Source organism: Trichomonas vaginalis, chromosome V, assembly GCF_026262505.1.
Source record: "Trichomonas vaginalis G3 chromosome V, whole genome shotgun sequence".
Classification (NCBI taxonomy): domain Eukaryota; phylum Parabasalia; order Trichomonadida; family Trichomonadidae; genus Trichomonas; species Trichomonas vaginalis.
In genome coordinates this window covers 13745036-13760344 of record NC_067207.1, presented here as the reverse complement: position 1 = coordinate 13760344, position 15309 = coordinate 13745036, and the positions used below count along the sequence as shown (strand labels likewise).

Here is a 15309-nt window from a genome sequence, read left to right as displayed (position 1 = left end):
CCCCCTAAAATAATTTTTTTTTACTCTTAGAACCACTCGAGGTTCTCCTTACGGTTGTTGAGCTTGTCACCGTCAATGTGTCTGACCTTCGTCTTCTTGTCTGGATTTGGAACCCATTGAATTGCGACAAGCTTGCCCATGGAGATTGAACCGCGATTCCGAAGGTTAAGGTTCAAGTGTCCCAAGTTGTTGAGGACTGGGGTAAGAACCTTGCCTGTCTCCTTGTTGCGGATTTGGTATGGGTAGGGTTGGAAAATTTCGTAACCGTCATCGGCAACAAGGGTTGCCCATGTAGCGGCTTCAGGAACTTCTTCTTCTTCCTCTTCTTCTTCGTGTTTCTTTTCTTCCTCTTCTTCCTCGACAATTCCTTCTTCAATTTGGTACTCACGAAGTACGGTGTTGCATGTTCTGTCCTTTCCGAGTACCTTCCAGATGGCGTCTATCTCTTCGAAGAAACGGTAGATGAGTCTGGCAAGGTCTCGGTTCTCTCTCTCGTAATTGCGCAACGATTCTGAGAAATCGTTCAGGCATTTCTCATTGGAAGCTTGGTTCATGAGGACATCGGCTTTGAGATTGGTCATCTCTGTCATAAGACTACTTTGGAGAGTCTTAATGGTGTTTGTCAGATGAGCTTTCAGTTGGGCAATTTGAATTTGAATTGGGCGCTTGTCTGGCAACCTTGAAAGGACATCTGTCATTGTGTTCGGCTTCGGTGCTTGTTCGGACATCGAAAAAATGAAGTGGTTTGAGAATGACGGTTTTACTTCAAAAAGCTGGTTATGACAGTTAAGTCATACAACAAGTTTAAAATAATATCTTGCTCTTCTTCTGAACGTTTGTTGTCTCTTCCGATAAAAGTTTCGAACATGAGAACCAAAAAAAGTTTTTTGAGATTGCGGAAGAGTTCAGGCAAACGTTCATATTCTGGATATGTTGGGAGCAGTTCAAAACATCTGAGCTGACTTTCGGACAAAATTGGGACAATGTCAGAAAATTCATCTTTGGTCGGACTGCTTGAAGGTAAGTCCCTTACATGTAAGTAGCTCTGGTAAAGTCTTCTCATTTCTGCTAACTTCTGGAGTATAGCTTCGTAATTTAAGAGTTTTAATTTTAATTGTCTTATTCCTCTCTTGACATCTAAACGGTAAGTATCCATGAGGTCAAGAGTAGCTTTGGTAGCTTTAAGTGGAGCTATCTCTTCTTTGACTTGTGCAATGTTGGTTGCAATTGTGGTTTGAGCTCCTTCAAGTTCGCCGTCTATGTCGTTCTCAACACCTTCAACCATAGCTTGAAACTCTTCATCGGTCCATTGAGTTTGGTGTGGGACGAATTTAACTTGCTTCATTCAAAAAATGAAAAAAATGTTTTTACTCTAAATGTGCCATGTATATGGCTATAAGAAACTTACCAGAAGGCTTCTTCTTCACACGAGTCTCTGGTAACTTGAGAGTTCTTGTTGGAGTTGGGTCTGGAATTTCAATTCTTGCCACCATAAACTGTGTATTGACCGAACTTGCATTTGCAGGAAGACCGGTCACTACAAGGTTCACAGTTGAAATAGTTGTACTCATACCTGGTGAGTACGAGTGTGAGTAAAAACATAAAAAAAGTGAGTTAAAATGAGATGTTTACTGAACTGGCTGAATGTCGCCTTCACAGGTTATGTAGAACGGCTGACCAGAGAAGTGAAGGAGAGACTGAATTGCCAATTTCATATGGGGTAGGGGGTTCTCCTTGTTTGGTATTTTTATCCAAGGACGTTTGTTTAGGAACTTAACAAGAGCTTCTCTTTTGGCGTCCTTTATGCCATCGTAGGCTGTCCCGTCTGGTATTTGAATTGGAATTCCAGTCGAAGTCTCGAGCTGAAGTGTAGACCTTCCAGAAATAGTGATGAACTTGATCTTGGGCTTCATTACCTTGCGCAAGTAGTCTTTTACGCAGTCGTTAATTTCAATTAGGTAAATTGCCTCGTCAAGTCTTTCTTGCATTCCAAGTTCTTCCATCCGACAGGAAAATATTTTCCCGACAAAGGGAAAAATTTTTCCTTCCGACAGGAAAAGTTTTTCCTTCCGACAGGAAAAGTTTTTCCTTCCGACAGGAAGAACTCTTCCAGTTGTCCGTCCGTAAACCATTCAAATTTTCGAAAATTGAGAACTTTTTGGTCGAACTTCAGAAAAAGTTTTTCCTTCCGACAGGAAAAGTTTTTCCTTCCGACAGGAAAAATTTTTCCTTCCGACAGGACACAAACGGATGACTGACGTTCCTCTTCCTGAATGCCTTCCAAAGCCAGAAGAACCGAAAGCTGCAGAACCACAACAGTCTCCTCAGCAACCTCAGTTCCAGCAAGTACCTCCGAATTACTACCAATTTCCACCTCAAGGTTACTACCCACCACAAGGCTTCCCGAACTACCTTCCTCAGCCTATGCCTTACTTCCCCAACCCTTGGATGTTTATGCAAACCCCTGCCCCACAATTCCAATCTCAATCGAAGAGAGACCAAGACTTCGAAGAAGGTCTGAACCGCTTACGCAAAGAGTATGCTACAGCTCCAATGGAAGACGACAGGCTTTCAGTCTCTTCCCTCAAATCGACCGATTCGACTCGTACCACAGATTCGGTTCGTGACCGTGAAGACTACCTCAAGCAGTCTGAGAGACTCTTCATCCTACAACCATTTACAGTTGGAGCTCTCAAGAACATGCGCAATTACGAAGGTCAGACACCAGCTGGAGACCGCAAAACAGACGTACTTGCAAGAGCCGTCCAGCTCGTCAAAACAAAGACGGAGATAGTCGACTTCATACTTGCAGCTTGCCCTTACAAGTAAAAAAATAAACAATTACGAATTAAACTTTTTACTCTTTCTTTTCTGAGTTGTTTAGAGCTGGTTTCTCTTGTAGAAACCTTTCGTACTCTTCCATGGTTATGTAATTGCGAATTTGGTACGCAATTCCAGGTTCGTTGTTTTTGAACCTGATGTATGTAACGCTTCCATCCTCCTCAGGGAAGTAAGCTGCTAACATCTGACCAAGTTTTCTCGGTGACTCGGAGCTCATAAAAATGTTACTTTTTAAACGTTAAGTTTTTAGTCTTAATTTACCCTTTGTTTGTCAAGGTAGTATTGGAGTGCAATTTCTCCAAATTCTCTGTGTCGGAGTTCTTCAGCATTTTCCAAGGTGTACCTGGAGAACTCAAAGAAGTTGTCAAGAACATACTGCCATGCTGCTCTTCTGAGTTCGTCGGTATTTTGGAAGTGTTGCACCTTCGAGTCTTCGGACATGAAAAAATGACACTTTTTCTATTAAACCGTTTTGGCATTTCTCATGAGTGAGTATAGTTCTGCCGAACCATTGGAAGAGAAGAAGTACCCTTGCTGGCAAAAGACAAAAATAGTTGCCTTAGTTGTCATTGCAATTGTACTCGTAATTGAATTCATTGTACTTCTCTTCACGTACATAAAACTCAGCAATGGTATTTGCTTTAAGAAGCTACCATCTTACTAAGACTAAACACTTAGATTTTTCAAGCTTGACTTTTTACAATTTGAACTTTGTTTGCGTAGATATGAATTCTGAAAGAAGTATGAGGGTCTTGTATGACTTTGTACTTCTCCCATAGTTCATGTCTGTCAAACTTACCTGCCATGGACTCTTTCATAAGTTCCATGAAATCGTCTTCGGACAATCCGGGGAAAAGTATTATGTCAGTAAGTATTCTTTTAACATCCTTACTTAAACTCTTTGCTGTCTGTACACAAATGACAACTGAGATGTTAAAGTGTCTGAGCTTCTTAAGAATTCGACACATATCTTGTTCTCTGTTCTTTAACAAAGGATGAGAAGCAAAGTCATCTAAGATAAGAAGACATCTATGAGGGTAAGTCTTCCAATCGTAAGATTGCAATTTCTTCGAAATGTATTCTATCTCTTTCTGTTTGTTTCTGAAGTGTTTCTTCTCTAATATTCTCTGCATTTCCTCATTAGGGTCTTTGAACTTAGAATTTATATACTCATTTATAGCATTATACTTCAAAACTCTTCTTTGGTACTTCTTTATCCAATCTAACAACTCAGTATCCTTTATACATACTAACTTAGACTTCTTTATAATATCTTTGAACGAATTGACGGTTTGGTCAAATTGACCAGAAGTACTACAAATGACTACTAACTCATAGAATGGGTTCTTCTCATCTAGTTCTTGTTGTTGTGCAGCCATTTTAAGATAAGTGAAAGTCTTACCAGACCCAGGTGGTGCAATTAGACCTGTTATACCATTCTGAGCAAATAAGAACTTGTCATGTATAGGCTTTATCTGAGCATTTTCTAACTTCCTCTTGTTCTTGTTTAAAACATTCTCAAATTTCTTGTCAATGTCAGCAAACTTTTTTTCTAACATATTTTTAGAAAAATTAAAATTTTTATCTTTTAGAAAATGTCTAGCGATTTCGCTATCTATATTCGAGACAAACTTTTTGACAGCAAAACATCTGTCGACCATAAAATCTTACATAGTGTAAACAAGAAAGGTGAATTTGTTCTAAAGTTCTGTTTCTGGGAATATGACAAGAACCATAAAACATTACAAAGAGCAGTCTTAAAATTTGTCAATGACAGACTTGTTGACAGAAATGACGCCGATTGGAAAGATGAAGTCCAACAAAAATTCTTAGAATGCAAATAAGACACATGCGCTGTTCTTGAAGATGAAATAGAAAACAGAATAGATGAGCTATTAAAGGACAAAGAACTTTTACATAGATATGGTTCTGAGAAATTTGACGTCTCACCACCAGAAAAGAAGAAGAAAGAAAAGAAAGAGAAAAAAGAAGAAGAGAAGAAAGAACCTGAACCAGTTCCAGAGAAAAAGAAATTTGACATGTAAAAATAAAATTTTATTTTTAGAACATTTCTGGGTCAATGTCAATGTTCTCTTCCTCTTTAGGAGTAAACACTGGCTTAGACTCTAAAATCTTTTTACCCAATTTACCTTAAACTTCTACAACTTTAGACTCATAATATTCATAGTCGTCTGTCTTCTTTGGTTCATAAGGTATAACAAGTTTGTATGCTTTGCCTTCTTTAAGGTTTGAGAACCTTCTGTCAAAACTTTCTTTGACTGTTAACAAACCTTCTATGTCTAAGTCTTCAAATTTCGCACCATTTTTAGTCACAATAGCAAACTTAACTGGTTCGATGTTCCAAACTTTGCTGAATGAAGACTTTTCAAAATGGTAGAAGTAAACATTCAAATATGTGAATGGGTCTAGTTCTTCTTTAAGTCCTGACATGTACTTGTTTACTGAGATGAATTTCGTCATCTTTTCTATCGGATAAAAAATATTTTTTTAAAAATTTACTCAGAAAAATTTTTCTTTGTATATACACCATTCTGTACGTCTAAAAGACTTTTGACATTTGCCAAGAATGTACGTTTAGAAGCTGCCATATAACCATATTCTTGACAATATTGTTTATATTCATCATATAAAGACCTTTCATCTAATGACACAAAGTCAGTTTCATCTATGAACAGTTCATAAACACTCTTGTTTGCTTCTAACAATGTTTGTCTCTCTTCAGTATGTGGAATTTGTCTTGGATTGAACTTAGAAATATCTAATGTCATGAAATATGAGAACAAGTGGTTGTAAAAGTCAGATGTCAAAGTTTCTGCTAAGTCGTCAAAATATTCTGTATCTTGCATATGAGAATCTGACGTTCTGACAACTACATATCTTCTGTCAGAACTTTCTAACTTCATCGGAACAGCATTGTTTGAAACCATAATGAAGTTTGCAACATTTTCACAAACTCTTTGGTCTTTATACTTTCTTTCAACAACTCCAACTTTGTCTGTTATAAGACTCTTCAAAGCATCTGAGTTCAAAACTTTTGTTGTATCTATACTTTGAAGTTCATTGCAAACTATAAGTTTCATATTCTCTATTGAGGAGTTAAACTTGCCACAGATGTTTTCTAAGTTTGTCATATTCGGATTCGAACAGCCCTCTAACAGTTTGCACAAAATATCTGTAAAGAAAGTAATTCTTACCTGTTCCTTGTTTTCCAATTATAATGAGAGCAGTTTCATTTTTAGCACTTGGATGTTGTAAGATGTTTGCAAACCAACATAAGATATACTCATAGACTCTTTCGTTTCCATTGCATATAATTTCTTTGACATGGTCTAACCAAGCTTCTATAATATTTTCTTTCCATTCTACTTGTTCATATTTATATCCAGTGAAGATAGAATAGAAGTTTGGAGAAGGTGTATAGAACTTTATACCGAACTGAAAAATCTTCTAACTTTGACAATAAGATATCCCAAGCATCTAACATCTTCATTCCAACTTGTACAACTTTTATTTTCTTAAGTTTCTGTCTACATTCTTGTTCAGACACTATTGTTGCTCTTGGTTTGTTAAAGACAACATCCCATTCTTTCATGACATAACATTCTGGGGCAGAGTCAACATAAATGACTAAACGTTTCAAATTCTCGACTGCTTTGTTATAGTCTCTAAATGGACACATATTTCTGAATGCTTGGAAGTCATAAAAAATCTGAAACATCTATTCTGTACATTTTTATAAAAATAAAAAAATATTTTTTTTATTCTTGACTTTGTTGTTCCATTTGTTGCATTTGTTGTTCTTGAGCTATTTGTTGTTGAAGTTGTTCTTGTAATACAATACTTTCACAGTTGCATCTTCCAATTCGAAACTTTCTGCCGTCATTGACAAATACATAGGACATAAAAGTTTTACAGGAACAAAGTTTGCGTCAACTAATGTCAACGTTATACTTGCCAAAGTGTTTGAGTTCACTAAAGTTGAAAATTCTGCATTCGAATGAACAATAGGCAAACCAGCAGAGAAAGTATTGTTTATACGCATAAGTATCTTTTGGTCATAATAGTTTCTGTCGACATTCGAATAACACTTTGAACCTAAGTTTGAAACAATATATAAGATTGGTGTGCTTAATGTCAATGGAATAGACATTCCTTGTATGACACCTTTTCCTGTTATAGGAAACTGTTGGTAGTAAAAACCAGAAATAAGTTTTGTATTATAGCTCATATCGTTTATAGTAAACTCAGTCGGACATCCAAACATAATGAAACCTGCTCTAGTTGCAGCACATGTTACACCCGTACTTAAAGTATTAAATAAGTCAACAAAACCTGTTGGTGGTATATCTGAGTAAGTATCTTCAAAGGAGTATTTTTTACCATTCACAACAATAAAGTCTTCTGGTGTCAAAAGAGCAAAACAGGCTTTAGTCGTCATTGTGTTTAAGGTTAGTTTACAATATCGTCCTTGAGGACTTTGTAAGTTTGTTGTTATAGAATTATATGACTCAGGGTTTTTAGTCGTAATAGTATAAACCATTATGTCTTCTGCCATTTACTTAGCAAATAAATTTTAATGAAATGTTGTGGTCGTCAAATATTTTTATAACGTCTGGGAAACTATATTTTAAGTTCAACGTTTCACCTCCTTTCATAACGTATATCTTGTCAATGACATTATATGAAACACCACAGCAACTAATGTCGGGTTCTATTTCTTTGATGTTTATATCGTCTGCCTCTGTCAAAAGTTTCAATAGTTCTTTCAAAACTTCATGAGGTGCAATGACATATGAGTTCACTTTTACAGGGTTGTGTTCGACCAAGTTTAACATTATATTACTTAAGAGCTTGACAATCTTCTCCTGAGTTTGAAGTTTGTCTTTTAGTTGTTGGTAGTCGTTTCGAATATCTGCAACAGAACTTAAGTCTCTGTTAACTTCAGGATATGTTGGTTCTTTTACAGGAACAATTGTTATACCATCTTCGTCTTCGTATGGTTCCCCACTTCAACATCTCTGTCTTTTGACATTGACAACAACACTTTGACTGTTTGTTTGAGTTGGTGAATTTAACTTCACATCTGCCACCACCATTAAACCTTTTGAAACACTTACGCTTCTATTTTTCGGAAATGACATTTTACTTAGAATAAAAAGATGGACGTATTCGGATATCTTATTGAATTGAAGCAGAACAAAGTTTATACTCACAAACAATACAAATACATTGACAGAATAGTTCTTTACACAAACAATGGAAAATGTTATAGAATAGCAGTCTTTGCTGAACCTAAATATTTTCATAAAGCAAAGAAAGTTGGTATAACTGAAATGGTGAAAGTTCTTGAAGCAGACAAAAATATAACTTCAAAACTTAACAGATATTACTAAAGGAAAGTTTATAATACAATATTATGTCAAAACTGGCGTACTGTCAATATTTGACGGAGAGAAGTCAGTTCAAGAACAACTTACTGACCTGCTGCCAAAATCTGCTCGATGGAAGCTGTCGTTATGCCAATCTGAGGAGCCCCAGCAGGTTTCATCGAACGAATCTTCAAAAGAGCATCTTCCCTGAAAAGTGCTATTGGTTTTGTAAACTTCTTTGCTCTCAATTCATCTGGACCGTCTCTGTCACCAGTATATTGTATTTGAACTGTACCAACAGTTGAAATACCACCCATAAAGTCTTCTGAGTCAGCAAATGGAATGCCAAGCCAAAAGTTTGAACGGTCTCCATTTGTATATTGAGTTTTTTGACCTCCTGTATGAGTCCATACTTTCACATATGGCATAATAGAACTTTGCATTTCAGGGTTAATGGTTGTTGTGAAGTTGTTGTTAAAGTTCATAGCATCTAATGTCAAGTTATATGACCTCATATCCTCAACTGTAGAATATTCTTCTCTTGGATAATATTTGCCATCTATGTTTATATGATATTTAATACCAGGGTTGTAGAAACAAGAATAGTCATTTATAGTTCGTCTGAACAGTACAAACATAGTATCTGCATGTTTCATTGCAGTTGTTAAAGCAATATCTGTTCTTGCACCTGCGGCTCCTGGATTTTTGGTTTCCAACTTCACCTGCAAAGTCTTTGACAGATATTTGGTGTATAGGGAAACATAAGTGGAACTGCAATATATTTGGCAGCTAAAGCATTTGAAATATCTGGGTCCAACATATAGACTGCAAGTCTGCTTTCTATTCTCTTGCATTCAAACTTTTCGCATGTGAACTTAACTGGGTCCAAGCAGTTCCAGCAGCATTGAAATAATAGTTTACTTCATTGTTGAAGTTTGAGAAACCAAAGTCTAAGTCAACTTTGTCTTTGCAAAATTCGGCGAATGACGTTTGATTTGTTCCCTTTACGTCTGTAAGAGTGAATGGGTCTTGTGTTGGTGCAATGACTAAGTTATTTTTTGCTTGGAGTAAGTTCAATAGAAATTTTTCCTGCCCAGTTTGGCAAGTATCTTAAAAACCTGAAGATGAGGAAAGATGACAAAGGAACTCTAAGTTTCAGTTTTACTTTAGTGGCAGCAGTTCCATCTGAACCAGAAAGGTTAACATAAACTCTGGAACGTTAGGGTCAAGTCTTCTTATTTTCTCAATATTTGCATACTGGTCTGTTTGTTCTCTAGCTTGTGGTTGTACTGAGTTTCTCAAAGCGAACCATTCATAGTTTGCCCATGTTACTGTTTGAACTAAGTCAGAGTTAGAATATATCTTATATCCCATGAAAACTTCTGGAGCATATTGGTATCCGACATAGAAAATTCCATTGCAACCTTTCTTGTCAGACAACTTGGCAGAAGGTTTTATTTCAATGTCTTGTTCCACGTATAAGAATGAGTTGTCAATAGAAATAATATGAAACCTGTCGCAAGCAATATCTACTGTTGTTGAAGAACCTTCTCCAAACTCACCTACGTTTCCATAAGAAACAGCAGTTGTATATTCGTAAGTTCCAGGAACTATTTCTGACCTTCTAATGGCATTGTCGCATTCGTTATACCATTCGGAAACATTTCCGTTCATGGCATCCAAAACTGTTGGCGTTATATTCTGAGCGGCGTACATTTCATATGGGTAAAAATATAGAATAGTTGGATTTATATGTCATAATAGAACCCACTCGGACCAAGCTTTACTTTCTTCCTGACTGAGTTTTTAACTCTTCTTTTTCCTTCATTGCCACTACTTTCACTAGATGAAGTTAGTTCTTCACTACTTTCACTTTGTCTACTCTTCTCTTCTTCTTTGGTGTCGCTTTTGGTAACTTGCCCTCTGCTTCAAGTTGTTGCATCTTTGCCTCATGTTCACCTAGTATGTTGTAAATTTCCCATGTCCTTTTTGCCTTTGGGCTCTGGTCGCCCATCTCAGGTAACCTATATCCTAGAAAGATTTTGTCATAGTTTGTATTTGAGTCTTCGCTTATTGTTTGCATGACTCTTTCCTGAGTTTCCGGTTCAAGCTCTTCAAACAGAGCTTGTCCATATGGAATAAGCTCGTTTCCAAATATATGTTTTTGTAGCCATTCTGGTTTTCTTTCCATGTAACCAATAATATCTTTTGTGAATGGGAAAGCTTTTACCCAACGTTTCAGTCTTGCGTCATTTATTTCTGTAGTTGGTTTTATTTTGTCAAGGAACATGTTTTTCAATACTAACATTTCATTTGGTACTGTCCATTTGAGTTTTCTTAAATATTCATCCCTTCTCAGTTCATTGTCTGCAAAGTAAGTTTTTATGACATTTTGCAAACTTTCGTTTGCAAGGTCATGTACAATAGGTTCTCTTCCTTCTCCCTCCCTAACTTTCTTTCTAAACTCTTCACCAAATATACCATCTCTATGGTTCTGTGTAGTTCTTTGAGATAAATGTTCTAGAACGTCAGGTGTTATATTTCCCTCAGCCATGTTCATTTCATACCGGTCCAAAATATCTGCATCTTTCATATCTTTCAATGGCATTAAAGCCGCGCTGAAAATACCAGCTATATCTGGTTCACCATTCACTTCCATTGCGTCTACAACTTCTTGGAATTGTGGTTGTAAGTTTATGAACCACCTATCCGGATTAGCTTTATGACCCCATCTCATTGTAGTTCCATAGTCTGCAGAAACAAAAGTAGGTTTGTTTCCATATTGGTTAGGTTCTGAATGAACTTTAAACAATGTTTCATTTCTATATGTTTTGTTGAAATTTAACCTTTTATTTTCACCGAGTTCAGCCAAAGATTGAACGTTATATGGTCGTAAGTAAAAAGGATTATTGTATTTGCGTACATTTTCTTTCAGTACTTCCATTCTATGCTGAATATTTTCATCTGATGTTGGAGTCTTTTGTATGTCGTGAACATTTTTCGATATTCTTCTACTATGTCAGCCGAATTTTTCTTAGACTCTTGGAAAGATTCCATATTCACCTCATACTCTTGTTGAGGGTCAAGATTTTTCGGCTGTTCCAAATCTTCATCTAGTTCTGTGAAGTTAGTTTCCAAAGGAGGGACTTGTTCGTTTCCTTCAGGCTCTTCTAGCTGTTGTTGCTGAACTATTTCTTCCATGTCTGGTTGTATCTGAACTTCTTCCTGTTGAGTTTCTTGTACCTCATCTGCTGGCATTTCATATATTCCGAGACCGTTTTTAACAAGTTCCCTATCTAAGTCATCCGGACTCATAAACCTTTCTTCTTTCGTTCCGTCTCTATTTTTACGCGTTTCATGAAGAGAGTTGAATTATCATTTAGCCCTGACATCAAATATCTCGGAGTAAATTCATCCATGTCATTTGGATGATATGCTATTAAATCATATCCCTTAGCGAGCTTGTATTTTCCAGGTTTGAGATTATATCCGATTTGATGCTGAGCCATAAAGCTAAATAGGTTCGGGTCAGTATTTCCTTCCTTGAACTTTCTAATAGCTTCTTTATATCTGTCACTAAAGTCAAGAGTATCTGGGTAACCATAATCTTCCTTAAGCATTTTTAAGAATTCTTGGTTTCCTTTTTCTCTACTTCTTTTATGTCCTTGCTCTGTTTGTGGTTGCTGTGCAGGGTTTTGAACTGTTGGTTGTTGTGCTGGTTGTGGAGGTGGTTGTTGTGCTGGATTTTGAACTGTTGGTTGCTGTGCAGAGTTTTGAACTGTTGGTTGCTGTGCTGGATTTTGAACTGTTGGTTGTTGTGTTGGTTGTTGTTGTGGTGCATGCCTGTGTCTGTGTCCATGTGACGATGTAAATGTTTTAGGTAGTCCTGGTGCAGGTGCTTCTCTTGGAGGGTTTGGTGGTATATAAGTTCCACCAGCTGGCACATATGTTCCATCTGCAGCATAATGTCCTACCTGACTTTTCGTTTTTAAGAAAGCATTTACTAGGTCTGTTTTGGTCTGTTGTAACTCTTTTTCTTGACTTTCCACAACAGTTGCTCTAACGGCGTCATAGGCACTTTGAACTGCCTGTCTCGTTGCTGCATCTGTTATTTTCGTCATATTTTGTGCTACTTCTCTTAACTCTTTGTCGAAACCTTCAGACTTCAGTTTCTTTCCAGATGAGAAGTCGTTCACTAGTTTCACCTTACTATGAAGAGCTTCGAAGGCATTCTTAAAGTCAGCATTCATTAAAGCTTCATTTGAACTGTCTTCATCCGCTTGTATTTTTGTCCTTATTGACCCTATAAGTTGGGCTGCTTTAGCGTTGGCTTGGGCATCTAACCAGTCATTATTAGCTTTTATATATTCTGCGCTTTTCATTGCCTTCTGCATGGCTGTGTCGTTATTTTTACTTTCTTGTGCTAAGTTTTCATACTGTACGGTTTGGTTTTGCAACTGTAAAAGTTTTTCTGCCTTTACATTTGCTTCAACTTCTTTTTTATACTCATCGCTATCCATATATGTCTTCATGGCTTTTTGTTTTATCTCTTCATCTTTCAGTACTTTATATTGAGTAGTATGGTTTTTCAAATATATAACATCTTGTTCCATTTTTGCTACTTCTGCTGCTTTTTCTGACACTTTTTTTGCATATTCCTCTGTACTTAGTTCTTTCAGTTGTTCTTCTTTCTTCTTTTCTCTACGTTTAACTCATTTAGTTTCTTTGTCTGTCTGTCATATTCTAGTTTCTTTTCGTTTTCACTTATTTGTTTCTGTATGTCTATGTTTGACTTTTTGACATCTGTTATTTGATTTTTGAGTGAACTCAAATTCATTTGACTTTGAGGGTTATAAGCTGTTCCGTCTGCAGCTCCACCATAGCCTGCCATTTTCGCTAAAAGTGCCGCTCTTAAACCTCCACTCTGTGCACCAATAACTCGGTTTAAAAGCATAGGGTTGCTTGACATTTGTTGCAACATAGTGGGGTCATTCATCATTTGTTGTTGCAACTGTTGTTGTGGTGTCAGTTTTACTATTGGATGTTTCAATGCTCCCTTCCTCTTACGTATATTCTTACGTAGCTTACGTGGCATTTTAAGTGAAGTTAAAAAGCGGTTTTTGACAGATGTTTATATGACACTTTTTGTTCAGCACAAAAACCACTCGGTCAAAGTGTTGTCAGTTTTGTAAAATAACCGTCTTATCTCATTCTATAAGGGGAAAAAGGCTTCTCAAAGTATACTTCCTTGGAACGCCTGTAACTTTTCCTGTAGCGACGATAGACCTTTACTTGTCCGGACAAAGTTATACTATTTTGAGTGCTCTACAAAAAAGTCAACGGCGACGACTCTCAAAAACCGTTGTGTAAAAAGTTTTACCGTTGGACAAAAAAGTATATATAGAAAACAAAAAACGTTTATAGTTCATTCAATATTTGAGATAAACCGTTTTTTCCAACGGTAACTATTAAATAAAATAAAAAATAGAGGGGGTTACCGTTGACGAAAACCGTTTTTATTCAATATTCATTTTCCACAAACTTCTGGTCAGTTCATTTTTTCTCAATGGAGCCCAACACCACTGACACTGCTGTTACCAATTCTACCCTTCGTAGGGGACAACAAATGTTGTTAACAACATTCTTCAAGCAAACCCCAAAGGTTTCTCAACCTACTCCTTCGGTTGAAGCAACAATTCAGGGTCAATCAGACTCAAATTCGAATTCAAACCAAATTCCACCCAATTCTACTTCAAACCAACCTTCAAACGCACCAGAACAACACACACATGTCTCAACCTCTCAAACTACACAGCAAACACAAAGACAAACTTCCAATTCTGGTACAATTCCAATTGTACTTACTCATGAAGAAGAAGAAGAATATTTGGTAGAACCAGAAATAAAAGAAAGCGATATTCGTAAGGACGCAGTCAAGAGACTCGAACAATTCATGAAGAATTACTCACAAAACTTAAGCATTAAAGACACAAATGACTATTCAGATTTCTACAATGATATTATTGAAGCCGTCAAAAAATTTGAAGATAATGTTCAAAATCCAACAAACCTTTCAGAATTCTTCTTCAAATTGCTTCCTTATACAGCAAATATCATTGGTTTACAGTTCTGTGACGAGTTTATTCAAACATTCAGTCCCAGACAGCAAAAAAGTCTATAGGCACGTCTGAAACTGTTTCATCCTTATCCACTTACATATAATTGGATTGAAGAACTTCAAGAACACGGAAAGGAACAACATTTCAAGTTCTATGTAGATGTTCCTCAAGGAAAGCTTGCTAAGACATTCACAATACAACCAAAACAATTCTATGAAGACTTTCTTCACGTAATTTCAACTATTGCTATGGTTGAGCCTGAAAGGGTTACATTCGGTCAAAGTGTTTCTCTATATAATGTTCGTCAAGGACGTGAGCCGCTTAAAATAGCCGAGTTTACCTCCTCCTCAGCACAGCTCAAATTGGACTGCGAATTCCAATTTGTTGGAAACTCCAAGTTCTCTCTCCATACACCATTCAACCAACGCATCCGTATCTTCATTGCTGGATATGTTGGAGACCCTATAACAAATGATGATGAAGAAGAAACTTCAGAAGAAGATAACTAAAACCGTTCCAATAAAAAATTTCATTTTATTATTATATAATTTTTTAGTTCTCCTCTAGGTTTTCTTATGGGCTAGAGGGCACGAGGTGCCTGGAAGCCCTACCTACCTGACCCTGATTTATTTATAATGATTGTATTAAGTGGTCTCAAATTGAGCTTCTCAAATATAAGGTGGCCTATTCAAATAATAAAATTAAATAATATTTAAAATAATAAATAAAAGTGATTGAGGTCATAGCAAAACGGCTGTTTCAGTCATTAATTCTTAAAAATAAAAAGGGTAAAAACTAAATAAAATGGGTAAAATTCAATAGTGTCTGTGCTATTGTTCAATTTGAAGGTGTCTTTTGAAACCGCAAGACACATTGAATTTTTGAATAGTGTATTATGGTTTGACAGACACCAATGAAAAAAATAAAATGATATTTATTTTAAATATATAAGATCCTTA

General features: G+C 36.5%; 10 protein-coding genes and 5 pseudogenes across 15 annotated transcripts, besides 1 other annotated feature; 4 read left to right on the top strand and 11 right to left on the bottom strand.

Moving 5' to 3' along the window:
• Positions 1–26: 26 nt before the first annotated feature.
• TVAGG3_0331720 (HNH endonuclease family) lies at positions 27–728 on the bottom strand (the record flags this gene model as incomplete). The annotated part of the gene is made up of 1 exon (XM_051230468.1): positions 27–728. The coding sequence occupies one exon, from the start codon at positions 726–728 to the stop codon at positions 27–29; it is 702 nt and encodes a 233-aa protein (XP_051100198.1).
• Positions 729–760: 32 nt separating this feature from the next.
• TVAGG3_0331710 (uncharacterized protein) lies at positions 761–1345 on the bottom strand (the record flags this gene model as incomplete). The annotated part of the gene is made up of 1 exon (XM_051230467.1): positions 761–1345. One exon carries the CDS (start codon positions 1343–1345, stop codon positions 761–763), a length of 585 nt encoding a protein of 194 aa, XP_051100197.1.
• Positions 1346–1383: 38 nt separating this feature from the next.
• On the top strand, positions 1384–1596 carry TVAGG3_0331700 (uncharacterized protein; the record flags this gene model as incomplete). The annotated part of the gene is made up of 1 exon (XM_001296721.1): positions 1384–1596. The coding sequence occupies one exon, from the start codon at positions 1384–1386 to the stop codon at positions 1594–1596; it is 213 nt and encodes a 70-aa protein (XP_001296722.1).
• A 32-nt stretch (positions 1597–1628) lies between these two features.
• TVAGG3_0331690 (uncharacterized protein) lies at positions 1629–2003 on the bottom strand (the record flags this gene model as incomplete). Its single annotated transcript, XM_051230466.1, has 1 exon — positions 1629–2003. The coding sequence occupies one exon, from the start codon at positions 2001–2003 to the stop codon at positions 1629–1631; it is 375 nt and encodes a 124-aa protein (XP_051100196.1).
• Positions 2004–2250: 247 nt separating this feature from the next.
• Positions 2251–2829, top strand: TVAGG3_0331680 (uncharacterized protein; the record flags this gene model as incomplete). The annotated part of the gene is made up of 1 exon (XM_001296720.2): positions 2251–2829. The coding sequence occupies one exon, from the start codon at positions 2251–2253 to the stop codon at positions 2827–2829; it is 579 nt and encodes a 192-aa protein (XP_001296721.1).
• Positions 2830–2857: 28 nt separating this feature from the next.
• On the bottom strand, positions 2858–3058 carry TVAGG3_0331670 (uncharacterized protein; the record flags this gene model as incomplete). The annotated part of the gene is made up of 1 exon (XM_051230465.1): positions 2858–3058. The coding sequence occupies one exon, from the start codon at positions 3056–3058 to the stop codon at positions 2858–2860; it is 201 nt and encodes a 66-aa protein (XP_051100195.1).
• A 230-nt stretch (positions 3059–3288) lies between these two features.
• Positions 3289–11025: a mobile genetic element.
• TVAGG3_0331660 (protein of unknown function, DUF4106 family) lies at positions 3808–4400 on the bottom strand (the record flags this gene model as incomplete). Its single annotated transcript, XM_051230464.1, has 1 exon — positions 3808–4400. A coding segment is annotated over one exon (593 nt), but the record flags the coding sequence as incomplete, so codon positions are not given.
• TVAGG3_0331650 lies at positions 4437–4886 on the top strand (annotated as a pseudogene). Its single transcript has one exon. A coding segment is annotated over exon 1 (450 nt).
• TVAGG3_0331640 (protein of unknown function, DUF4108 family) lies at positions 4993–5322 on the bottom strand (the record flags this gene model as incomplete). The annotated part of the gene is made up of 1 exon (XM_051230463.1): positions 4993–5322. One exon carries the CDS (start codon positions 5320–5322, stop codon positions 4993–4995), a length of 330 nt encoding a protein of 109 aa, XP_051100193.1.
• On the bottom strand, positions 5358–6593 carry TVAGG3_0331630 (annotated as a pseudogene). Its single transcript has one exon. A coding segment is annotated over exon 1 (1236 nt).
• Positions 8459–9947, bottom strand: TVAGG3_0331620 (annotated as a pseudogene). The gene has a single exon. A coding segment is annotated over exon 1 (1489 nt).
• TVAGG3_0331610 lies at positions 9980–10785 on the bottom strand (annotated as a pseudogene). The gene has a single exon. A coding segment is annotated over exon 1 (806 nt).
• A 517-nt stretch (positions 11026–11542) lies between the features above and the next one.
• On the bottom strand, positions 11543–12625 carry TVAGG3_0331590 (protein of unknown function, DUF4106 family; the record flags this gene model as incomplete). The annotated part of the gene is made up of 1 exon (XM_051230462.1): positions 11543–12625. The coding sequence occupies one exon, from the start codon at positions 12623–12625 to the stop codon at positions 11543–11545; it is 1083 nt and encodes a 360-aa protein (XP_051100192.1).
• Positions 12626–12995: 370 nt separating this feature from the next.
• TVAGG3_0331580 (protein of unknown function, DUF4106 family) lies at positions 12996–13326 on the bottom strand (the record flags this gene model as incomplete). Its single annotated transcript, XM_051230461.1, has 1 exon — positions 12996–13326. A coding segment is annotated over one exon (331 nt), but the record flags the coding sequence as incomplete, so codon positions are not given.
• A 471-nt stretch (positions 13327–13797) lies between these two features.
• On the top strand, positions 13798–14616 carry TVAGG3_0331570 (annotated as a pseudogene). The gene has a single exon. A coding segment is annotated over exon 1 (819 nt).
• Positions 14617–15309: the final 693 nt, after the last annotated feature.